Below are 26310 nucleotides of genomic sequence, written 5' to 3' on the forward strand. Positions count from 1 at the left end.
CCGACCCGGGTTCGATTCCCAGCATCCCATATGGTCCCCTGAGCACCGCCAGGGGTAATTCCTGAGTGCAGAGCCAGGAGTAACCCCTGTGCATCGCCAGGTGTGACCTAAAAAGAAAAAAAAAAAGAATATTTTAAAGTACTAAAACTTACAAAATAAAATCACTTCTACTCACAAAATGAATGGATTATTAGTGATCAGGTCATCAAAGAATCAATACATTGAGTATCCCAAATTATATTACGAACCTTTGCCCCTCTGTGCTTTGAACTCCTTTTTAAGTCTTTCTTACTAGGCAAACTCATGCTAATATGATAATCCTTCAATACCCAACTCAAATGCCCCTGTGTTTTGGACTCTTATTCTCAGGGCTCCTCGGCACTCTGTCTCTTTATTGGAATAACTATTGTACTTTAATAGTCCATTTACAGGTTTTTTTCCTCCCAAACTCTTAAATGCGTCAAACACAGGGAGAACTCTGGCTTTGCTATCTCTGTCCCTGGCCCTCTTCTGAAACAAAACTACATTTCCCAGACTCCCTTGCAGCTAGGGTTCTAGCTCCATTTTTTTTTTTAATTTTATTGAATCACTGTAAGATAGTTACAAGCTTTCAAGTTTGGGTTACAATCTCACAATGATCAAACACCCATCCCTCCACCAGTGCACATTCCCCACCACCAATATCCCAGGTATAGCCCCCCTTTCCCACCCTCCCCCTGCCTCTATGGCAGACAATATTCCCCATACTCTCTCTTTACTTTTGGGCATTATAGCTTGCAACACAGACTGAGAGGTCATCATGTTTGGTCCATTGTCTACTTTCGGCATGCATTTCCCATCCCAACTGATTCCTCCAGCCATCATTTTCTCAGTGATCCCTTCTCTATTCTATCTGCCTTCTCCCCTCTGCTCATGAAGCAGTCTTCCAGCTATGGGGCAATCCCCCTGGCCATTGTATCTACTGTCCTTGGGTGTCAGCCTCATGTGATGCTACCCTACACTCCACAAATGAGTGCGGTCCTTCTATGTCTGTCCCTCTCTTTCTGACTCATTTCACTTAGCATGATAATCTCCATGTTTATCCATTTATAAGCAAATTTCATGACTTCATCTCTCCTTACAGCTGCATAGTATTCCATTGTGTAGATGTACCAAAGTTTCTTTAACCAGTCATCTGTTTTAGGGCACTCGGGTTGTTTCCATATTTTGGCTATTGTGAACAGTGCTGCAATGAATATATAGGTACAGATGTCATTTCTACTGTGCTCTTTTTTATCCTCGGGATATATTCCCAGAAGTGGTATTGTGGGGTCATATGGAACAGAGTTGAATATCCTGTCACAGACCCCCAAATATATGGCCACTTAATCTTTGACAAAGGAGCAATAAATGCAAATTTGAACAAGGAAAGCCTCTTCAGCAAATGGTGCTGGGAAAACTGGATAGCTACCTGCAAAAAAAATGAACTCTGAACTCTGTCTAATGCCAGGCACAAAGTCAGATCAAAGTGGATTAAAGACCTCAATCTCAGACATGAATCTATAAGGTACATAGAAGAAAATGTAGGCAGAACTCTCCATGACATTGAAGTTAAAAGCATCTTTAAGGACGAAACAGCACTGACCATGCAAGTGGAAGCAAACATAAACAAATGGGACTACATCAAACTAAGAAGCTTCTGCACTTCAAAAGAAACAGTGACCAAAATACAGAAAGAGCCCACATAATGGGAATGAATATTTACCCAATACCCATCTGATAAGGGATTAATATCCAGGATATACAAGACACTTGTAGAATTTTATAAGAAAAAAACTCCAACCACATCAAAAAATGGGGAGAAGAAATGAACAGCAGTTTCCTCAAAAAAGAAATACAAATGGCCAAAAGGCACATGAAAAGATTCTCCACATTGCTAGTCATCAGGGATATGCAAATCAAAAAAATAATGAGATATCATCTCACACCACAGAGACTGGCACACATTCAAAAAAACAAAAGCAACCAGTGCTGGCGTGGATGTGAGAAAAAAGGGACGCTCCTTCACTGCTGGTGAGAATGCCGGCTGGTCCAGCCTTTCTGGAAAACAATATGGACAGTCCTTCTAGCTCCATCTTTAGCAGAACCCGTGAGGAGCATTTGCATGAGACGGTGTTCTCTGAGAGGCACTGTATCGCTGGTGCAGAAAGCGGCAGAGGTGGGCACCTGAGCGACGACACAGCGGTAGGATGTTTGTGTTGCATGCAGCCCACCCAGGTTTGATCCCCAACATCCTTAAAGGTCCCCTGAGCACTGGCAGGAGTGGTTCCTGAGTGCAGAGCCCAGAGTAAGCCCTAAGCATCGCTGCGTGTGGCCCTGAAACAAAACAACAACAAAATTAAGTGGCAAGAGTGGCACAGCTCTTGGAAACTGTGGCGGCGGCGGCACCTTTGAGATGCTATCGGAGGCCGGATCTTCCTTTCACAGGGCAGGGGAAGCCATTCCTGGAAGCTCAGCCAAGGGTCTTTCTTCTGCCCAGCTAACAATGTAAAATGATCTGTGCCCCTAACAAACGCTTTTCTGCTTTAATTAAACGGATCCTGCTATCTGCAGCTAAGAACAAGGGGTCACCGTAAGGCCGCACCCAATAGTGCGTGCCCTTGGCTCTAATGGACTCTAAATTTCCAGTCCACATCAGTAAACGTTGTCTGGTATCTTATCACCATCACGAGCATCGCTGTTCGCAACCTGAGCCTATGGCACCAGGTCCTTTGGTATCCAGTGGGTCATCGAAGCCGTGTCCTCGGAGGCTGCAAGGAAGCAAAGCCTCAGATTCTAACAAAGAGGGAGAACCAGGGGGCAGACTGGCCGGGCCTTTGAGGAGATGCTCCAAACCAGCTGTGTGAGGTAGGGTAAATCGCTTCCCCTCTCTGGCCTCTACTCTTTCCTCCTTAAGGCAATCCATGTGTTCTAGGTGACATGGGCAGACACTAAAATAAAACCCAGAGTTCCTCAATGCTTCCGGGTTCCCTAGCCGAGACAACCACGCTGTGAATTAATGCTCCACAGTCAATGGGAGGGAGGGAGCCCTGGAGGGAGGTGAACTCCAGCTGCCAGGTCCCCAGCATGGTCCCACCTCACCTCCGCACCCGCTAAAATTATTCACAATTATTGACTAAATGATCTCCCTTTCTCTTCGGTCAAAGCAAGAGTAAGGTCACATGACTCCCTGTGACCGTGTGCTGAAGGTTGGGTAGACAACCAGATTTCACCCTTTCTCTGCCCCTGCCCTGTCTCCCAACACCTCCACCCATGCGTTTCTGAGCCTTCGCGCTCTCATCTGTAAAATCAGCATTTCTAAAAAAAATGCGGCACGTGTGTGTGTGTGTGTGTGTGTGTGTGTGTGTGTGTGTGTGTGTGAGACAGCGAGATGAGCTATTGATGTGCATGTTGGGAAATGCACTGGCACAGTGCCCAAGAAATGGTCCCTTCCCTTCCCCCTTCTTCCTGCCGGCAAGGGGCGAAGGGCTGCCAGCAGCTTCCCAGGACTCCTGTACAAACTACACACGTGTAACGACCCTCCTAGGTCAACGCAGTTCCTCAAGATGCTCCAGAACCCCTTGCCCGTGAGAACTAACCCAAGGGTCCCCTCGCCACCCCTCCTCCACCCCAGGGCCCCTGTGCCCTTACCCTGCATGGGGAGCTGACCCTATGCTGCCCCCTCCCCCGCCATCATTCACATGGGCCCATCCTAACCCTCACTAGCCTCTTCCTAGAGGAAGGCTCCTGTCCCCCAACCCCTCTGCTTTCCTCCTGACCCTGGAGTGGCCCCAAACGGTCCTACCCGACTGCCTTCTCTTTCGGGAAAGGATCATTAAACCTCGTCCTTCATAGCCATCACCTCTGTGTCTGCATCAGCCCATGCCTGACTGGAACAGATCTCCGGGAGCCCTGAATCACTCCGTGTGACACCTCAGCCAAGCCCAGAAGCCAGGTTGTGCCCAAGCAGGAACCTGCTTTCACCTTGGGGAACAGAGCTCCCCCTGGGCCCCCTAAGCCACCTTACAGGGGCTCCGCTGGGAGAGCATCTGCCACCGGGCTCCCAACCCCCCTCATCCTGGTCTCTAAGGATGACTGACTTGAGGAAATTAGATGGTGGGAGGTAGGTGGCACTGCCCTAGGTCACCCCTCAGCTGTGCTTCTGGCAGGGTGCCCCCAGATTCCACTCTGGAGGAAGTCACAGAAATCCTTGTTGAATTTGGATTCTGACCTTTATGCCAACCACAAAACAATCCTCCAAAATGGGGCGGGAGGGACACTGGTGGTGGGAAATGTACACTGGTGAAGGGACGGGTGTTGGAATATTGTATGACTGAAACCCAATCATGAACAACTTTGTAGCTGTGTATCTCACTGTGACTCAAGAACAATTAATTTTATGCTTCCTTCTCAGTAGGGCTGTTTTTTTTTGGGGGGGGGAGAAACTCCAACAATAGTGAGTTTCATGTTGAAATATGGAATGTAATAAAGGTAAAGAGAAAATGAAGTGAAATTTATCAGTTACGCAGGCGGGGGTGGGAGGTAGACTGCGGGTTTTGGTGGTGGAATATGGGCACTGGTGAAGGGACGGGTGTTTGAGCATTGTATAACTGAGACATAAGCCTGAGAACTTTGTAACTTTCACATGGTGATTCAATAAAATAAAAATTAAAAAAGAACAATTAATTTTAAAATTATATATATAGACAGAAACGGGGAAGGGGAGGACTGTCACAAAATGGTGTTTCTTGTTTTTCTGAATCATTGGGATAAGAGATTTTTAAAATATTTTGGTGGGGAAAGATGGGGAGGGAAAGTTCAAAGGGCTGGAGTACCTGCCTTGCATGAGCGAGCAAGAGCCCCAACGTGGCTTCTGGCACCTGAGCAGTGGTGGGTGTTGGCTCTGGACACACACACACACACACACACACACACACACACACACACGGCACTGTTGGGCCCAAGCACTGGACTCCAGCCACGTGGGACAGGGCCTGGGCCTCAGGACTGCAAGCAAGGGGCAGCCCGACCACACAAGGCAAACACACTTTTCTGCTGCTTTGGACATTTTCTGTGGTTGAACTCTGGACCCTTTTGCTACTGGAAACGACTCCTCCATGCAGTAGTAAGCCAGCCCGCCCTCTCGGCGCTCAAGCTGGCCCTGAGGGCAGATGGACAGCAACACTGTCCCAGACGCATTTCCAACGCAGCCACCTCTCGAGGCGAGTTCGAGGCTTCTCTGCTTTCCGTCTGGAAAGCCGATCTCTCCCTGGCCAGCCCGGCCCATCAGCGCAGGCGCCGGGCTCAGCTCAGAGGCCACATGGGCCCCAGCAGTCCAGCTGGTGGCCAGGGCCAGGAGGCATGGGTCCTGCCCAGGAGCTGTGGCGGCAGCCTTGGCTCCCCAGCTGCAGGTGCTGGCCTCCCACTGAGTGACCGCCATCAGGCCTGGGCTCCCTGCTCCCTCCTGGCCCTGTCTCCCGCTTTGCCAGCTGAGAGCACCTGGGGGTGACAGGCCAGTCGTGGGCTCAGAGTGCCTGGCTCTGCCATTCCCACTGGCCCGAATGTCTCCAGGACTGTGGGGTCTTCCTTGGGGGTCATGGCCACTGGCCAGGACAAGCTGAGGCCCAGGCATGCTGCTCTCTTCCCTGTCCCTCCACCCTACACATGGATGGGCTACCAGGCACGGGGACGCAGGAGCCCCCGAGTCGCGCTAGAGCACCTTTTAGGAGGCCTCCCCCAGCCCCCAGGAGCAGGAAAGCGGCCCCAGCTCAGCCACAGTTGCAATCCCCCCACCCCCTACTCCCCACCCGGCCCCTGGCTCCTGTCAAATCAACCAGCTCATGTAGACTCTACATGGGGTGGGTCGGAACCCAGGGAGAAGACAGCGTCTCTGTAAATGAGGAGAAAAACATCTTTTTCTCTGCATGAACTCAGCAATAAGCCGGTTACATGACTTGTGGAGGGAGTGGACTCCATTCTACTCGACCACCTGGCTGTAGAGAGACAGGGGGGCAGGTAGGGGGGTAGAGGGAAAAGATGGCCTCTGTGCAGTGCATGCCCTGACCAACTGTGCCCATGCTGCGGTGTGATGCTCCATTCTCTGACTGCTCCCTACTTGGTGCTCCCTGAGGCACGCTTGGTCTCCCCGGTGTGTGGCGGAGGCTGCCAGAGCGAAAGGCAGCAGCCCCACGTCCATGCAGCCGGGCCCTGATGGGTCTGAAACAGGAGCCGCAGGCTTTGGAGAGCCCGTCCTGGAGCTCTGTCACTCTCATGCCTTTCCTCTGCCTGACTCGGACCAGCCCCGGTCACCTGGGGCCTGTGTGAGCGAGCACCCCCCTCCCACCCCACCCCCCGTCCCCGGTTCCCTGGGCCGCCAGCCCTCCATGCGTCGAGGTTCTATTCTATTTCCAGAGCCAGAACAGCTGTCGTCTCGAGATAGCACACCCGTCAGCACACACGCACAGGCATCAGCGCCTGGAAATTGCAGCCTGACAACTCCACAGGACTGCAGGGCCTTCCCGGGCAGGGCCAGGGGGGCAGGACACATTGTGGGAAGCACCCCCCACCCCGTCCTGCTGTCGGAGTAGCAAGAGCCCCCATTCAGCCCGCTTCCTGCGCTCTCCTCTGTCCGCAGGAAGTCCCGGCATGGAGCGTCAACAGCCCACGGGATGGTGACAGGCCTGAGGTGCCACCCAGGGTGGTGGATCACTCCGCTCTGGGGAGGGGGCGGAGGGGGGAGACACACTGGGAATGTCATTCCAGGCTGAGGCAATGGGCTGGGGGACTCGGGAGGGTGCTCAACTCCTCTCTTTCTTCTCCCCCCACAGTCAGCCCCAGCAGAGTATACACACACACACACACACACACACACACACACACACACATACACACACACACATACACACATATGCACAGACACACATACACCAGTACCCCACACCCCCAGGGCCCTAGCCAAGATCAACTGCCTCCTCCTCCTCCTCCTCCTTTGCCTCCTCTTCCTCCTCCTCCTCTTCCTCCTCCTCTTCTTCCTATTTCTCCCATGTCCCCACCCCACCTCACCCCGCTGCCCCCACTCCCACACCTTAGAAGCTCCTCTCACCCAGAGCTGGCGACACACACCAGCCCTTGCCTCCCCCCTGCACGCGTCTCTCTGTCCGAATCCTTTCCTTGGCTGTGTCTTCCCACCTGCTCGCCCACCCGACGTCAGCCCGGGTGCTGGCCTCCTTGAAAAATCCTCCTCGCCCTCCTGCCTCTGTGCCCACAGCCCCAGGCACACCTCCAGCTTTCCTCCAGGGACTCGGGTGCAAGCCCTCCACTGCCTCCTGGAGCGCTGCATGGACACCTGCCCTATTCCTCTCCCGCTCACCGCAGACTTACTGCCCCACTCAGAGGTAAGTGGAGGCCAAGAGACCCAGCCAGCCAGGAGGACCCCCACCTCCAGCAGCCGGGACAACTGGGAGCACAGGTGGGGCCAAGCGAGTCACAGAAGAGGAAGGCAGGAGGGGGAGTGGAGGGCAGTTGGGTGGGCACCAGGAGGTCCAGAAAGGGCTCTCTGATGGGGGGCATCTTAGAGGGAGAGGCCCCCTGCTGTTGTGTGGGGAGCAGCCAGCAGCCGTGGGGGTGGAGGGCTCGAGACCCCCGACCCAGCCCAGGCGGGAGAAGGTTGGGCTCCCAGGCATGTTCCCTCCGGCTGCCACAGAAGGGCCTGGTGACCGGAGGAACTGAGCGACAGACTCCACTGCACATGGGCCGAAACACGCGCGGTGCACAGGAAGCTGGCGGGAGAAGGTCAGGGATAGAGCCAGCAGGGCGCCTTGGCCGCGAGAGAGGAAGAGAAGTCAACGAGGATTTGGGCTGGCTCCATTCACTGGCTCCTGGTGCCACCTGAGAAGCTACGAAGGCCGGAGATAAACAGGCCTGGGTGTGACTCAGGCTCCTGGCCGTGACCTTCCAGGGGAGGCAGGAGTGGGCATGCAGCCCGGTGCAGAGATCAGGGCTGAGGGACCGGCCCTGAGGGCTGAGGGTGAAGTCCATGGGGAGGTGGCCCTTGGGAGCTCTCCAGGAGGCAGAGCAGAGGGACAGGCCAGTGCTCAGCTCCCGAATCAGGACGGAGGAGAGAGAGAGAGAGAGAGAGAGAGAGAGAGAGAGAGAGAAGGCAGGCAAGCCCGAGGGGCGGACACAGAAGCCGGGGGCCGAGGGTGCATCTAAGACAGAAAGGCCGGCCTTGCTCGGTGCCAACAGAGGCCAAGAAGGAGGAGGCTGGAGATGGCCCCAGTGGCCCACCAGCCAGAAGGGCACTGCTGACCTGCACCAGAGCAGCTCTGGGCAGGGCCCAACAGGCCAGAACAGACATCGGGATGATGGAGATGGTGACACGGAAATAATTGTTTGTGATAATCCAACCCCGACCCATGTGCTGAAGTTCTGCACCCCTTGGGGGGCGTGGTGGTGGAGGGAAGGTGTTTAGAACACGGGCTGTCGCTCCCGCCAATGAGCTTATGCCCTGGTGAAACGGGCCTGGGGAGCTCCCTGGACTGGGGGGCACCCTCAAGGGGGCAAGGCGCCCTGGCAAGTGAGGCACCTCATTTACTGGGCATATTCTGCTCAGCCGGCGAGGCCCCGAGACCTGGGCGGACATAGGAAGGAACAGGCAGGGGCTCTGGGGGGCTCCAAAAGGGAAGCCTGGGAATCCCCTGGGTGCAAGGGGGCTCTGATGAGGAGGTCCCGGGGGCACTGGGAGCCCGACTTCCCGGGAAAGGAAGCACAGCGCATGCCCCGCCACTCACCTGGGGAACTCGGCCAGCCCTGGTGCCCTTCACTTCTGAGTGTCCCCCACACTGTCCTCCTAGCCCTGTCCAACCCCCTTTGACTTTTCCCTTCCTTCAGGAAAGGAGCTGGTGGGCAGGGGGGAGCGGGAACTGGTCCCTTCAACCCCACAAAAGACCAGGCTCCACCAGGGAGGGAATTGTGGGGACCCCACAAGTGGTACTTGGCAGAGGAGGAGACTGAGGCCCAGAAAAGTGCACGCAGGGATATATAAGGCCCAGGGAAACCAACGCAGACTCAACTCGGGAGCTACAAACCGGGGGGCGGGGGGAGCTGAGGGAGCCACCCCCAGGGGCCCAGGGCCCGACAGGGCCTGCCAGAGCATGGGAGGAGACGGGCCTGTGCCATCTCTGTCCCCAGCGCCTAGCCCAGAACGCTGCCAAACCTCACGCCCCGACGCTTCCCGGCTGGATGGGGCCCAATAGCTCGCACCCTCCCTCCCCCTTATTTTTGGTCTTTTTCCAACGGAGAGGAGACAGAGCAGAAAGACAAATGCTGAGCCAGCCTGCGCCCACCGCAGCAGACATTGCGGCTCCTGCCAGCAATACCCCCCCCCAATCCCACCCTTCCCCCCCTACACACACACAAAAAGTTCCTTCCCTGGGGGTAACCTGACCCAGGAGCTCCTCATTAAAAGGCAGAACCCCCAGAGCAGGGCGAAGGCAGCAATGCTTCCAGGATAAAATCTGGGGCATCGCAAATAAGCACAGGGGCTGGTGGGGGAAGGTGGGGGATGGGAGGGTCACAGGCAGGGAAGCGAAGAGAGACTGGAACGATGACCCCTTGGGCTAGGTCCATACAGCCACACAGCCCTGCCCAGTGCAGAAGCCCTGGGTCCCATCCCAGGCACAGCAGAAAACAAACAAAACAGCGAACCCAGCTTTCCCAGAGCGAAGGCACCACTATGGGACTGGGGACATGCTCCCCGGGGTCGCACAGGCCCGTCTGCAGCTGGGAGCAGGGGCCGGAGCCAGGAGACGCGGGAAGGAGACACCCACCACAGCCCAGAGAGACAAGCCATTCTGTCTGGGCTCCAAGAACTACAAAGCACGGGGTGCGGAGGAGGCACCCCCCTCCCCCCGCTGCCCTCCCATGCCTGCAAGAAGGGGACTGGGTCTCCGCCTGCTCAGGACAGGTGTGATGTCAGCATCCGGCCACGACGTCTGGGGGGAGGATGAAAAGCTGCTGTGCGTGTCCGGTGTCCGGCACCCACTGTGCCCCAGGGCCCGGGGCCCGGCCTGTCACGATCCACGCCAGCTGCCGCCCCTCCGCAGGGATGCGCCCCGGCTTCACGCTCAGCACCCACCCCCAGCCAGGGTGGGAGGAGGCCCGTCACGTGCGCCGCGCAATTTATTACCTAATTATAGACGTCTTGAAACAATTAGGGAACAATTCGCTGCGGCGTGATCAAGTTCTCAATTGCATTCGGCCCAGCTCCTTCCAGCTCCGGCGTCTGACGACGGCGCCAAGCCCAGCTGCACCCACCCTGCTTGGTGCCTCTGTCCTTCCTCTGGGACCAGAGCCCCCTTCCTACTGGGGGTGGGGTGGTGTCCTTGGACCAAGCAGCAGGGGCCAGTTGGACTCCAAACCTCAGAGCACACTGACCTGGTGGCTTTTCCACGCCGCCAGCCTATCTCAGTCTGCAGCCCCAAGACTGCTGTTGAGTCCCAGAGAAGGGCCCCCGAGGCCAGTCGGGCTGTGCCAAAGCCTGCCCTCTGCAGGCCCCCTAAATTGCCACCTTATCAGACTGCTCTCTGAGAAGTACTCGGCAAGAAGTGCTCTGTGAGAAGTGCTCAGAAAGAAGTGCTCCGCTAGAAGTGCTCAGAAAGAAGTGCTCTGCTAGAAGTGCTCTTCAAGAAGTGCTCAACGAGAAGTATCTGAGCAAAGTGTATCTGACATTTATTTGATGGTGAGTTCTGAGCGTGTAAGCCCTTGGGGCAGACACATTTTACAGAATTCTCAGTTAAGGGAGCTACCAGGGAAGGCTTCATGGAGGAGGTGACGTGGATCCTGGCAGAACAAGGACTCGGACATATAGCAGGATCCAGAGGCAGAGGAGATGAGTAACTCCTGCCTCCGTCTCCCTCAGCCCCTGTGACTGGGGTGGGGTAATCTTCCCGTGGACATGATGCTGACCTCCACCGCTGCCCCCGAGTGTAGCTGCCCTGCCCTGGGTGCTGGGTGGGCTGGCAGATGGTGGGCAGGGCCAGGGGGACAAAGGCACTGAGTTGCCTGGCAGAGGGCAGGTGGTGGTGGCGGTGGCGGTTCTCCCTCCCCTGGGCCCCACCTTCCCGTCCCCCTTCCCAGGCCGCAGGTGGAGTCTGGGAGAGTTTTGCACTCTGCGGTCCCAGAAATGCAGCATCTGCCTTCGCTGCCTCGTGCCTCTCCCTTTCCCACACCCCAGCCCCCAGCCTCAGTCTTCCTCCTCCTGCTCTGCTCCCCAGAACTCTTGGAGTGCTCCCCTCGGAGGACTGGCTCTTCTCCAGGGAAAACTCTCTGATCACTGCACACGGGGAAGAAGGTGACGACTGCCAAGTGCTTTTCCCTTGTTGCAGTTCATCCTCAAGGGGAAGGGACAAGGTTTGCCCCAGAGGAACAGACTCGGGGAGAATCCAGAGGCGCTGCCCGTGCCTGGCAGCCCAACACCTTCCCCGGCTCCTTCACTCTTTGCTCCTGAGAGGAGACTGAGCACCTTTGACAGGACACTGTATTGGGGTGGGGGGCTGAGGGTTCAAAGATGGGGCGACATGGCAGCCCAGCTTCTGAACACAGGACTGTCCCCGGGCACCTCGCTGCAGGTCAAAGCACGCACTCAGAATGATCCCGCCCTGCTCATTATAGCCGTTCCCCTAAGGACGCTCACCGGGCACTTGCGGGCCTAGAGTGGAAATTAATACAGCTCTCCTCCGTGTGTTTTATAACTCACACACTTTCCAACTGGGCTTGGACGTGACCCAGCTGCTGGCCCGCGCACGGCCCAGTGGCCCGGGGCCTTTCCGAGTGCTCTGTGGCCCCATTTCCTCTGTGGGCCGGCGCATCTTCCCCCGTCACTTGGACCCGTGCCTTCTCCTTGTGGCTCCTGGTGGAGGACACCACTCAAGAGTCATTTGCCCTTTTTTCTCCCCTTGCAACTCTGGATCCCCTGCTTATATATGGTGCCTCCCCACTTCCCTCCCGGCCCTGTGAATAATAAATGTTAACGGGCTGTACCACACTTCAACACACCGCACAACTATAGATAGCAAAATATGGCAGGTACTGAATTATTCATTAGACAAAGAGCACTGGCCACCAAGCTCACAGTGGGTTGCCAGTGGGGAAGGGGGAGAGCATTTGCTCCGACACTGCCCTCCCCACCCCCGTCCAATGAAGTCCTCCCCCGAGCCTTTCAAAGGCACTGCCAGGAGCCACCTGCCCATCTGAGAAAGATGCTTTGATCGGGCAGATCCACAGCTGGCAGTGCTCAGGGAAGCATACCGTGCACGGGTGGAATCCAGGGCTTCCTCCCGGGGCCCTGCACACCGGCCCTTGAAACCACAGCCCCGGCATGCCCCACCCCTTGCACAAAAGCCATAAGCTGCTCTGCCAACAGCAGGAGAAAACGAAAATATCTGAAAGAGGGGGGTCAAAGGGCTGGTAGGGAGACAGCACAAGGGGGTGAGAGGCATTCTTGGTGTGTGCAAGGCCCTGCATTGGATCCCCGGCACCCCCCAAGTGTAGCCCGAGTGGCCCTTAAGACTTCCAACTGGGGACTCCCCTATTAATAAAAATAATAAACCTCCAAAGTACCCTTCCATTCTAATGAGGTTAACCAGTCTTTTAACCGGTTTGCATGGTTTGTTGTTGTTGTTGTTGTTTTGGGGGGGAGGGCTACTTGTTTGCTTGGGGGCCACACAGCTGTGCCCTAGGTCATGCCTAGCAGGGTGCTGGAGACTTTGTGGTACCAGGAATGGAACTGCAATTGTGGACGACGCAAGTGCCTTCACTCCTGTCCTGCCTCTCCAGCCCCAGTTTCACTGGTTCAACTGTAAATATTTCGGCTTCCTGAAAGGTCTGCTTAAAACTGGGACCACCCCAGTCAAAACCATGAGACCCGTGATCATCGCATTTATAGTTACTCTGTGATGAGAGGAGGTCTGGGCAATAAAAACTTCTCTGAAAGGAAATCAAGTTGAATGGGGATCACTCTGAATATGGTCATCTCGGGTCCAACGGCGAACCCAGACCAGGGATGGTGGAGTCTGTGATGCCAACAGGGTAGGGTGCTGGCCTGCGGGCAGAGAGCTGGGGGGAGAATCCAGGGGAAGGGGTCCGGAGGGAGAGAGGCGTGGAGCATGGGGAGAAGGATGGTCCCCACAGGAGGGTCCACACAGGGAAAGGGGACTAGAAGGCAGTGGGAAAGGCAGGGACAGTAGGGAGACTGTCCCACCGGTAGAGGAAAAGGGAGCAGTCTAACTCTGCATGGCCCCAGCCACCCAGGACCAGCTGCCCAGATGGGTTTTCTGGGACCTGGCCCGACAGGCTCAGTTCAGTCCCATTTTTCTGGCCGAAAGTTGTCCATGAGTTCTTCAAGGGGTCCTTCTTTTGCAGAACGACTCTGGCTGACTCCCCTAGATCATCTTCACCTGAGTGTGGGGGGTGGTCTAGGTAAGGAGACCACCATGACCTCCTCCTCTGCATGGGCTTCACCCAGCTTCACCTGAGTTCCCACTATGTATACAGATAGGAACCATGGTCTTAAAAGGGGTCATGGGGTCAGAGTGGTAGTACAATGGGTAGGGCATTTGCCTTACATGCAGCCAACCCAGGTTCTATCCCCGACTTCCCATATGGTCCCCTGAGCACTGCCGGGAGTGATCCCTGACAGCAGAGCTAGGAGTAAGCCCTGAGCATCCCCGGGTACGGCACCCCTTAAAAAGAAATGACTCGAGTAAGAGCCTGCTAGGGCCATCCCGTGAGCCTGAGCTCTGTAGCCACAGACCTATGGGTTTCGAATGCTGGAACCACATGAGCCCTTTTTCACAGCATTGAACAAAGTCCTATAGATTGAGGGTCTCTGAGCTCCTCTTTAGTGTCAATAGAATGTTTTGGTGTCCAAAGGCACAGCAATCAAAATAGATGTGCGTCCCCTGGGTCAATAGGTCTAAGCCTTAGCCCTCACATGGAGAAACAAAAAATCAAGGACCCACACCCTACTGGAGAAGATTCTGTTTGTATTCAAGTCTGAAGGAATGAATATTGAACGAACTCCTACTCCTGAATCCAGTGTCCTTAACTGTTGATTTTAGCTTCAAGTGCTGCGACAGATCCAGAAGAAATAACTCGTGATGGTGTGAATATTAAACTGTATTACCCTGTGCATGACTCAGTTCTTCCTTAACTACGTCCAGCATTGCCTGCGGGCAGAGGAGGTAATACATGCTGGGGGGTTCGGCATGCAGAGAGCTCACAGGACACCCCTGCCATGCCACCCAAGCACCACCATCACCATTGGGGGCTAATGCCCAAAGCCCTGCCACAGAGACAAAGCTATTTCTCCACTTCAAATAGAGATCTGAGACACAGACCCTATACTTGGAGCAAGCCGCCACTCCCTGCCTCCTCTCCCCAAGAGACAGGGCAGAATTCCCTATTTTGCTGTGGCTGAATCCTACTTTACCAAGACTGGTCTTTACTGTGCCGTGGTTTGCTCCTACTTTGCCGTGAACGGCCCTTACTATGCAAGAACTGGTCCTACTTTAGGGTAACTGGCCCTTACTTTACTGTAACTGGCCCCTACTTTGCTGTGATTGGCCACCGCTTTATTGTGATTGGCCCCTATTTCGCTGTGACTGGCCCTACTTTACTGTGATTGGCCACCGCTTTATTGTGATTGGCCCCTATTTCGCTGTGACTGGCCCTACTTTGCTGTGATTGGCCACTGCTTTATTGTGATTGGCCCCCATTTCGCTGTGACTGGCCCTACTTTGCTGTGATTGACCACAACTTTATTGTGATTGGCTCCTATTTCGCTGTGACTGGCCCCTACTTTGCTGTGTCTGGCCCCTACTTTATTGTGATTGGCCCCTACTTAAGCTGTGACTGACCCCTACTTTGCTGTGACTGGTCCCGACTTTGCCTTGACTGGCCCTTGAAGTCAGGAAGACAAGGTAGAATCCCCTAAATGCAGTGATTCTGGAGCCACAATGCCCAGCCTGTTTCTCTCCCGCCCCCCTCGGATCCTCTGGTAGGAAGATGGGGTCACATCCCAGGATGAACTCCCCCCTTCCCTGTTCGTTCACCCGGGCTGTACCTGGAGCTGGAGTCACTGCCGCTCTGCACTGCTGGGTCCTCGGTGGCATTAAAGAACCCCGTCCAATTGCCCAGCGGGTCGCCACTCTGCCAGCCAAACTCGAGGCCTCTGGTAAGAGAACGAGGCAGTCGGTACTCACACTCAAGTGCTGGGTTTCACCCGTCTGCCAGGGAGCCGCGTGCTGTCAGGGCGACGAGTGACGCCTGACCTTGAGCATGAACTTGGTAGCGCCCGTGGTAGCGTCCAACCAGGATGAGGAAGGGACGGCGAACTGCGGTGCTTCCAAGAGCGCCCACGTCAGTGGAGGCTCACTTGGCCCAAAAGGCCGAATCACACACAAGCCCGGAAAGCAGAGGTGTAGCAAGGTCAAGGTGACAGAGCTCTCCCCCGTCCTACACCTGCATCTCAAACACCTCCACCCCACCCCCCACCACACACACACACACTCACACACATCCTAGAGCTGAACATGGGCAGGACGAACCAGCCTGCAGGCTGCTGGCCCCAGAGCCAGGCTTTCTGCAGTTTATAGGAACTGCAGCTTTCCAATGCATCAACTCCCCTCCCAGTCTCACTGGTTTAGGACCATGGAATCCCGCCTGTGGCTCTCCAGCTCCCACTCCAAACCTGAGTGAAAGGACAATGGAGGGAAAATAAGGACACGAGCCAGGAGAGGGAGAGAGGGTGGGCAGGCGGCGACATCTGAGAAGAGGAGCTGCAGAGTCAGTGAGTCAGACCAGCGCACCCTCCCGACTGTCCATGAGAAGCCAAAGTATTCTCCGTGCTGAGTACCGGAAGGCTCGGGGCTGCGGGGAGGGGAGTGCAGAAAGCAGAGCGCTGATCTATGTTTATGTAAGGAGTCCCGAGATGCTCCCCCGAGCCCCCTGCCCTGCACCTGGACAGTCTGGGCACCCGCCTTCCCCTGAGACATCCGCACGACCCTGCCTCGCCCCACCCAGAACCCCGTATCCGAAAGCAGAGCCTTTCCAGCTTGTGTGATTTATTGGGTGACTTTGGGGGTTTCCTGCTCCTTATATCCATTCATGTGGGGAAATCCTTGAACATGCCAGATTCCCAAAACAAACCTCTGAAACAAAGTAAAACAGAGCACTTTGCTCGCAGACAGCAGAGAGACAAGTCTGTGGACACTCTCCCGGGGGAAACAGCAGAGGGCACCTGGGGGGCCCAGCAGGCTTTCGAACCCAGATTCCACCCTATGGCATGGGGTTAGCTCGGAGCAGGTTCTGGCAGAAGGCACCTAATAAGGCCAAGGTCACGGCTATGGAGGAAAGGACTGGGCTGCCCATGCCTGGCCCAAGGTTTCTCCACCCGGCACAGCTGACACAGGAGCTGGGCACTGTCCTGTGCAGCATGGGGGCGGGGCAGCACCCCTGTCCCCCACCCTACCACATGCCCCAGAACTCATCCTGACCCCCTGCCTCCAGACACTGCCAAGTGACCCTTGGGGACAAAATCATTCTGGGTAATAGCCACTGTCTTCAGACAAGGCTCACTTCACCAAGCACCAAGGAACCTGCTAGAGATTCATTTGCCCTTAAATGTGAAAGAAGAGTTAAGGACTCATTAAAAACTCACCCACGAGCTAAGCTTCCCCTTAAAGGAATAAATATTTGGGGCCAGAGAGGGATCCCAGTGAGCAGTTACAGTGAGAAAGACAGTGAGTACTTGTCCTGCATGCACCTGACCTGGCTCCGATTTCCAGCACTCCATAGGTCTTCCCCAAACCCCGCTAGGAGTGATCCTGAGCACAGATCCAGAAATAAGTCCTGAGCATCACTTGGTGTGGTCCAAAAAAAATTTTTTAAAGGAAGAAATAATAGTAAAACCTGTAAGCTTTAAGGCCTTCGGAAGAAAGCCCTATTAACAACGGACCCCAAGACAGCAATGGCTGCTGGAGCCGGGCCCTGCTCTGCCCCGACAGCCAGCAAGGAGCCACAGGCCAGGCTGGGGTAGGGCTCAAAGGGCTGGACAGGCACGGTCCCCTGAGCCCCTCTGGGATCGACCCCCCCCCCCCCGCAATGAGGCAAGACTAGTCCAGATAACCACCCTTCAGCCCCACATGAAGGACAAACAGAAACCCAGAGAAGCTGAGTGACTTCAGCTGAGTGTCAAGGAGAATGGTCAGGGGTGTCTCCAGTGACCTTGACCGGAAGCATCACAGCGCCCCGACCTCTGGGCCCAGCTTCCTTCCCCAGGCCTCAGTCACTCCCCCTAGCTTGGCAGCCCAGTTTCCAGCAAGAGCCCAGGCTCAGGAAACCCCCTGGGGCCGCGCTCACAGGAGGTTACACATAGGGACACCCTCTAAGCTCAGACTCTTTGTCTCTGTGGCAGAGGGACACAGCCTCAAAGGACAGAGTCTGGCATCACAGCAAAATGCCCTTTGAGTCATCTAAGCTTCTGGATATATTTATATTTTCTTTTTGCATAAATAACTTCCTATATTTACCTGTCTATAATATAGCTATCCCATAGATAGGACAAATATCCCATACCTATTTATTCCATATTTATTCAAAATGTTATATATTATAGAATTGGATATATGTTACACAACTGCCCATGTATTAATTTATGATGTATTATATACACTTATAATATCAATAAATTTGTTTTCCTTGGGGCTGAAGAGATAGTGCAGCTGGCAAGGCACTTGCCTTACACACTGCTGAGCCAGGTTCCACCTCGGGCACCACATATGGTCTGTCCAGTACTGTACTGCCAGGAGTGATCCCTGAGCACAAAGCCAGGAGTAAGCCCTAAGCACCACTGGGTGTGGCCTAAAAACAAACAGCAAAACCCATTCTATTGGTTTATCTATATATTGAAAGAGGTTTTGGAGGGGGAAAGAGTTTCCCAAATAGTGCTCAGGAATCCTTGGGACCCCCTCCCAGCGTTTCTTGGTTCAAAGCAGAGGCCTGCAGATGCAGGGCTGCAGTGCTGCGGGTTACCTGGACCATCCGGACGGTGCTCAGGGGCCTTCAGAGCTGCACCCAGCAGTGCTCAGGAGGATGGATCAAACCTGGATCAGTGCACGCACCACAAGGCCTTACCCCTGGATTCTCTCTCCAGCCCCAGAAGGTTTTGTTTGATTTCAGAGCGGTGGGCAAGGTATTTCCTGGGGGAGACTTTGGGTTCGTGTCACCAAAAGAGAAACCCTGATTCACCCCTTACTGTGAACGACCTCGATTCCCGACGTGTCCGCTGCTGTGGAACTGGCTCCCCTGACAGAGGAGCAAGCCTGGGCAGGCCTGCGGACATGCCCGGGGCCACGTGACTAACAAGTGACCCTGCTAAGACCAATTCCCAGTGGGGGCCAGGGAAAGGCTGGCGGGGTGCCTCAGAAGGGCAAGGCCGCCCCATCCGTCCTCCTCCCAGGCCACTGCTGAGGAAGATCACGCTTCCTTGGTCTCTGGTGGAAAGCCTGGAGCCCGGTTCTTTCTGCGTTTTGACCCAAAACACCACTGTCAAGGGTCTTAGCCATGCCTGCGTAAGAACACAGGGACCCAAGCCTTCAGGTCTCCCCCCTCTGCACCTAGACAGGAGGGGTCCCAAAGAGCGGGTGTTAATATAAGGCCCCTGAGGAGGCCGAGGCCGGACCACCTCTTTACACCGAGACCAGTGAGCTGGACTGGCCAGAGATTTCCAGACCTTTCTCCTGCCTCAGTTCTGTCCCCCAGGCCCCTGGGGGGTGGTGAGGAGTGGCTGACCCCGCCTCTCAGCCCCCCTCAGCCATCAGGAGAGCTTAGACCTGTGTAGAAGAGGGGAACACTGGGGGTCCCAGCAGCCACCTAGAAGTTCTTCTAGAACCAAGGTTTGACCCAGACTCTCAGCTCAGGGGGACAATGAGAGAGAGAGAGAGACAGACAGACAGACAGACACAGAGATACAGAGAGAGAGGAGAGAGAGAGAAGAGAGAAAGAGGGAGGGGCTGGAGAGATAGCACAGCGGGTAGGGCGTTTGCCTTGCACACGGCCGACCCGGGTTCAAATCCCAGCATCCCATATGGTCCCCTGAGCACGGCCAGGGGTAATTCCTGAGTGCAGAGCCAGGGGTAACCCCTGTGCATCGCCAGGTGTGACCCAAAAAGCAAAAAAAAAAAAAAAAAGAGAGAGAGAAAGAGGGAGAGGAGATCGAGAAAGAAGAGAGAGAGAGAGAGAGTACTGGGGTGGGGGAACTGGCCCTTCCGACGGCTTGTCCTGGTCACACAAGTACACTCAGATTCTCTGCCATGAATGCCTCAAGTCAGAACGATCCCATAATATCCCCTTCTCTTAGCAAGTCATGGTCCCAGCATTCCTTGGGCCATGCAGCACATGGTCTTAATGCAGCATGGCGGAAAGGTTTGACGACAGGCCAACAGGACAGCAACACTCAGTGATGCCACATAAGCCTCATGTCCACCACAAAGCCCAGTATGGCCTCAGTGGGTACAGAGAGAACTGAGAGACCCGAGGGGGGGTGCCCCCAGCTCCAGCCCCCGGCTGCCATAGGGCCAGGCAGGCCTCATTGTTCCAAGAGACGCTGGACATGCAGGTTTTTGATTTCTCATTTCTATTTTCTAATGGAATGGGTTTGTTCCATTTCGGAAGGCTGTGAGACCAAACATGTCCTATGGCAGGTGATACACTGCAGCCAGGGGTCCCGCTGGAAGCCCTGGTCTGTATCACCTCATTCATCACCTCATTCCACCCCGAGAGCCACCCTAGTAGAGACACATGATGCTCAGCAGCCACCACAGCTGAGGAAACTGAGGCAGTGAGTTAGAAGTCTCCTCTCAGCTAGCTGGAATCCTGGCCCCTTGGCGGGTCTTCCCCTCTTGTGGGCAGGGACCATCACTACCAGCTGTAGTGATGAGGACCAGCTCAGCATCACAAAAGGCCCCAGAGAGAAGCTCTGGCGAATGTCCCTCCCCCACCAAGTCCCTCCCTCTGCACAGGTGGGAAATGGCTATAAAGATGGATTGGCCAGGACTGTCATTACTAGCCCAACCCTGAGTCTTTTGTATGCAAAAATGAATGAAACAAGAGAATCATTCACAAAAATGTTAGCACCTAACTTCAAGTGGGAGGAGAATGACTGAATTATTCATTTGCATTCTTCTTCCCCTTGCCCCAAGGCAGGGCACTGCAGGGGATGTGGGGGAGGGGCTGAGTGCATCAGGGTTTTGAGGGCCAGACTTATGGACCTTCCATCCAGGAACTAAACCAGGACCTCAGTCTGGGAAGCAGGGGTGGAGGGTAGTGGGCTAACGTCGCGCCTCGAGTCAAGGAAGCCCACGGGGACAGCAAGTCAACCCCTGACCCGGGAGATGCCAGCCCCAGCAGGGGAGATGTTCATGAGATACACCGAGGGCAGGAAAGGGGTGTGGAGTTTGGGGTGCAGGCAGGCTGGTCTTTTATGAGAAGGTGATTGAGAGAGACATGAAGTAGGGGATGAAGGAGCAGGAGAGCTGGGGGGAGTGAGGAGGAAGAATGTAGGGCCAGAGCGACAGTACCACCAATAAGGCATTTGCATGGCACATGGCTGACTGGGATTCGATCCCCGGCATTCCATATAGTTCCCGGAGCACTGGGAGTAACTCTTGAGTGCAGAGCCAAGATACACCCCTGAAAATCACCAAGTGTGGCACCCTAAAGCAAAAAAGAAAATAGGGACCAGAGCTATAGTACAGCAGGGAGGGCGTTTGCCTTGCACGTATCAATCCAATTTTGATCCCCAGCATCCCATATGGTCCCTTGATCATTGCCAGGAGTAATTCCTGAGTGCAGAGCCATGATAAACCTCTCATTGTCACCAGGTGTGGAACCCAAAAGCAAAAAATAAGAAAAAGAAAAAGAAAAAAGAAAAGAGGGGGGAAATGAAGAATCAAAACTTCCCAGCCCTGGCAGTGAGTAGCCCTGGAACCTATTCTGGGACTGGCAAAGGGGTCCCTGCAGTGGGGGGGGTCCATGAGCCTGTAAGTAAGTGGGAGAGTGTGGGCTCCACCATCCTGAAGTCTCTTGGGGTCCCCAATAGCTCTTTGGGAGGGAGGAGGCCAGCGTCCTGTTTGGATGCACAGAGAGCTCAGCTGGGCGCACTATAGCCCTCCCCTGACCCTCAGCTCGCCCCATGTCCATGTTAGGTGGGGGTGGTCAGGAAAGGCCCAGTACATGGGGGCTGGGCACCTTCCCCCCAGATCAAAGCGGAAGTGCCTGGCAGCTGGGAGCCTTCCAGTGGGAATAATGGGCCTAATTACCAGGTCCCACATTCTCTCTGTCCTCCTGCTTCTGACTCACAAGTGACTCATATGATTTTTCCATGACACACAGACACCTCAGGGGGAAAAGGAAGTGGTTTCATCCTCCAGGATTTGCCGGCAAAGGGGGGATTTTCGTGTGGGGTGCAGGGTGGGAGAGTAGAGAAGAACCCTCCCCCCACAACCCCTACTCCCTACTCCTCACTCCTCCAGGGGAGGAAAGAAACCAGGTGGGCCAAGGGTCCGGCACTGGAGCCTGCAGGGGATCTGGCCTTCTCCATGCTGCCTCCACACTTTGGGGGCCTGGAGGGACTGAGAGGAGGTGCATCCAGTGCTCCCGGTTCAGTGGGGGGCTCCTGGAGGGGGGCTAGGGAGAGGCAGAGGGGCTCCCAGCACTGACCGTACCAAGTCCTGGCAAAGTGGGGTACACACAGGGGAGGGGGGAGTGTCCCTACCAGAGCTCTGGGATCTGCTCTCAGTCCCCAGTCTCCGCAGCAAACATGAGGTGACCTCTCTGTGACCCCACACCTCCAAATGTCCCTGCTCCCCGCCACTCTGGACTCCACTGATGCTCCATCTTCCCCAGGGAAACCCCAGGCACTGACTGCAGACGCGCAGACGCAGCGGAGGGAGGGGATACCCCCACTCGGACGTCCGTGGAGTTGTACACCCAGAAGGGGTTCCCACACTCACCCAGCATCATCCCCTTCACCCTATCAAGAGCTCCTGCCACTTCTTGGTCTGATTCCATGTCCCTGATGCCGTGTCCACAGATGTGAGCAAGGTGGCACCCCACTGTGAAGTACATCTGGGGACTTCAGCCCAGATGAATTCCATGTCACTTCCTCCACCCCTGCCTGCTCCTGTCAGAGGCTGAACTATGGATTCTGTTGTGCCCACCCCCCTGCCGCCACCATCACTACCACCATCTCACACACACACACACACACACACACACACACACACACACACAACCCCATGCTAACCCCCACGACCTGCAGTGGCTACCTCATTTGGAAAGAGGGTCATTGCTGATGTGAAAACAATGAGAATGCTGAGTGCAATGACTCAGAAGGAAAGGGACAGATACAGAATGACTGCATTCATTTGTGGAATATAAAAAATATATATATTGTGTGAGACTAATATCCAAGGTCAGGAACAACAGGGGCCAGGAGGACTGGTTGAAATGGTTGAAAGCTTGCCACAAGGGTGTCTGAGGGTGTGTGAAGAGCAGTTAGGATAAAGAAGGGACTGGTGTGACAATAACAGATTGAAATGATTTTTTTGAACAGAAACTATGTTGAAAGTAGATAAAGGGATCTACCTGTAATCTTTCAGTATCTGTATTACAAACCATAATGCCTAAAAGGAAAGAGAGAGAGCGGAGAGGAGGAATGAGAGAAGGGAGAGAGGGTGGGGGAAGGAGAGACAGACAGAGACAGAGAGACAGAGAGAGAGAAAGAGAGGAAAAGTGCCTGCCATAGAGGTGGGGAGGGAAGGAAACTGGGGACATTGGTGCTGGGAAATAAGCACCAGTGAAGGGACCAGCGTTGAATCATTGTATGACTGAAACCAGGTCATGAACAACTGTGTAACTGTGCATCTCTCAGTGATTTAATTTAAAAACATAATAAATTTTTAAAAAGGAAAAAGAAAACAATGAGGAGAAACAACTAATCTGCTAAGGAGTCGTTTAACGGATAGGTGCCCCAAAACGAGAGTTGGTGATTAAAGAAGCACCCCAACCGAAACAGGAAACACAGCGCCTCAGCCTCAGGAATCTTAGGGACAAAAGGGGCAGCAAATGTCGACCTTGACCCAGCTTGGCCAGAATTCTAGAATTTCCTTATGTCACAGAGACTTGGTTAGTGGTCACCTCACATCCACTTCGGGGACAGTTTTACTCGTGACTTCTGAGGTGGAAGCAAGGAGCCGGGTCAGGTTAGCGTGCAAAGGAGCCCAAATGAACGTATGCTGTTCAGTCTGCTTGGGGGATTCTCCCAGAAGGCTTCCAGATTTTCATCAGGTCAGACTGGAATAAGGGGGGCTGGTCCCTTGATCCTGGAGGCCTTACGGAAGGGGGTATTTGGAAAGAGACTCGCAGTCTTTTGGGGAGGGCAGAAGAGGGGATGTGAAGGGGAAGCTTGGGAAGCCAGGCCCGCACCCCGCTAGCCTGCAGAAGCCAGGGGATAAGGACAAACCAGACCCCTCCAGCCTCACCCACATCCCAACCACACCTTGATCTTAGCCTCCAGAGCAGAGGAACAATATCCTGTAAGACTGAGCCCCTGCCCGAGGGTCCCTCATTGAGGGATGGGGGGGCGGGGCGGAGAGGGGGGCAGCCGCTCCCCCTGACTCTTTCCAGGAATCTTCCGGTTTCCTCTTGGACCCATCAGCTATTCCATAGTAAGCTGTTTAATTTCCAAGTGTCTAAGTCCCCTCCTCCCCTCTGCTTCTGTTTGTGATTCATTTTCATTTTCAAAGCCACATGATCAGAGAGGATCATTGATCCGATTCTATCTTCTTGATTTTATGGAGATATGACTTGTGACCCAGCAGGTGGTCAACCTCGGGGAATGCCTGCATGCACTGGAGGAGAATGTGTACTCAACGTTTGGGAAGATCAAGGTGCCTCTATATGTCGCTAGGTTCGTCTCTTCCATTTCTTCAAGGCCAGTGTTTCCTTGTTGAGTTTCTGCCTAATTGATGGATCCAGTGGGGCTGGGCGGGTGCTGAAACTTCCAACCACTGTGATGCTGCTGTCAACATCTTCCTTCAGGTCTACTGGCAGTTGTTCTAATGTTCCCATAGTCCACCATTAGGTGCATAGATGCTTAGGAGCAGGATTCAAGACGTACAGATCATTAAGAAATGACCATCCTTGTTCCCTGGAGTCTTTTTCTTTTTTCTTTTGGGGAACTTTGGGGGACCACACCTGGCAGTGCTCAAGGATTACTTCTGGCTCTGGGCTCAGGAATCACTCCTAGTGGATTCAGAGGACCCCATATGAGGTGCTGGAATTGACCCAGGTCAGCTGCATGCAAGGCAAGTGCCCTGCCTGCTGTACTATCACTACACTTGAGTCTTAAAAATTTCAAGTCTATACTGTCTGCCCTAAGTATCAGCTCAGCCTTTTCAAGAGATTTGTTTGCCTGTGAGATGTCTTCCAGCTTTTGACTTTAAGCCTGTGTTTACCCTGACCGTTTTGGTGTATCTCTTGCAGGCAGGAGAATGTGGGTTCAGTTTCAGATCTATCCTGCCACACTGTCTCTTGATGGGTGAGATCTGGCCATGGAATCAAATGACTAAATAAAGGAATTTATTTACCCTTTATAGAAGTTATGAATGTTGGCGAGGTGTGTCTTGAAAATTCCCCTTGGTGCTTTCTGCAAACCTGGTTTCAAGGCTATGAAGTCCTTCCTCTGACTCTCCCCTGAGCCCTGAGCATCACTCAGAGGCCCTACACTTGTGTTTGGGGTCCCTTTGAGTCTCTGCAGAAGCTGAGGGGGAGACAGGTGGGGAAGATGAGGTCTGCAGGACAGGCCTGGGGTTCTCACCCTGTGAAACACATGTCACCTTTCTCTGTTTCAAATCCAGGTTCTTGCACAGCCTGTGGTCATGAAATCCGCCCCCTTGGCTCTGAGTCCTCGGTAGTTTATAAGTATGTCCCACACCCTCAGTCCCTCCCCGGAGCTCAGGAACAGCAGACCAGCTTCATCCATCTCTGAAACCAGTGTCCAGAGCAGTGCCATTCAGTGCCATTCTGCAGAAACGCATCTCCTATGGGACCAAGAACAGTCTGCTAACCAAGCCAAGTGTATGTAATCAAGTGGCATAGAAGTAAAGGCACAGATGAAATTGGCAAAAGGTTGATGAGGTGGATCCAAGCTCCCGGCTGGTATGCCATGCTATACCTTTCCCACTAGAAGGTTACAACCAGAAGGGAGAGCTGAGAGGCAGACAGAGAGCTTCTCTCTACATTATTTCTTACCCCACCTGGGTTCGATTCCTCCGCCCCTCTCGGAGAGCCCGGCAAGCTACCGAGAGTATCTCACCTGCACGGCAGAGCCTGGCAAGCTACCCGTGGCGTATTCAATATGCCAAAAACAGTAACAAGTCTCAAAATGGAGATGTTACTGGTGCCCGCTTGAGCAAATCGATGAGCAACGGGATGACAGTGACAGTGACAGATTATAGTAAATATGTTTTAAACTTAATCCTAAATTTTATTACTTCACATATAAAAAGTTAATGGGATACGTTACATACTTTTTTGGGGGGGGGTAATATTATGTCTTTGACATTTATTTCTTCTTGTTCGCTTCAGGGCCATCCCCAGCTGTGCTCAGGGCTGACTCCTGATTCTGTGCTGAAGGATCACTCCTGGTGGGGCTTGGGAGACCAGAGTTCCAGCATCAAAACCAGTTTGGCTGTGTGCAAGGCAAATGCCCCACTTGCTGTCCTACCTCTCCAGCCTTGTCTTGGAATCTATTATTCATTTAGACCTACAGAATGTTGTGATTTAAACCACACGTGTTTACACTGGGGATGTGGCTTAAACAGCACCCACCCTGCGTGTGTGATGTCCTGGGTTTGATTTCTAGCATTGCCAAGAATAGTAACATTCATATTAATATTATTAATAATAATACATAGCACAGTGAGAAACTACAGAGGTTAGGGAGCCTGCCAGGCCAATCCAGGTTCAATCCTCAGCACTATGTTGTCCCTGAGCATCACTGGGTGCAGCCTCAAGGTCGCCAGCACTCCCAGGGTGACCTGGGGGGCCTTGGCTCTGCAGGAGCTGAGTAGCATCACATCCTCAGCCCTGTACGAGAACACCTGTCTGGATAACAGAATTTCAGTGGGGCCCCACACCTCTTGAGCACTGCCCTGTCCCAAAAATACATAT

The 26310-nt window shown here is 54.1% G+C and overlaps 1 protein-coding gene across 2 annotated transcripts in view; it reads right to left on the bottom strand.

Moving 5' to 3' along the window:
• ST8SIA5 (ST8 alpha-N-acetyl-neuraminide alpha-2,8-sialyltransferase 5) overlaps positions 1-26310 on the bottom strand; it is a 62128-nt gene that overhangs the window by 29337 nt on the left and 6481 nt on the right. Inside the window, exon 2 of one of the 2 annotated variants that reach the window (XM_012932185.2) lies at positions 15140-15247. The exons of the other annotated variant lie outside the window; for it this stretch is intronic. Coding sequence (XP_012787639.1) covers positions 15140-15247 — 108 coding nt within the window. The remainder of the gene's footprint in view (positions 1-15139; positions 15248-26310) is intronic. 2 annotated transcript variants of the gene reach the window in all.

The sequence above is a fragment of the Sorex araneus genome, chromosome 2 (assembly GCF_027595985.1).
Source record: "Sorex araneus isolate mSorAra2 chromosome 2, mSorAra2.pri, whole genome shotgun sequence".
Lineage (NCBI taxonomy): Eukaryota > Metazoa > Chordata > Mammalia > Eulipotyphla > Soricidae > Sorex > Sorex araneus.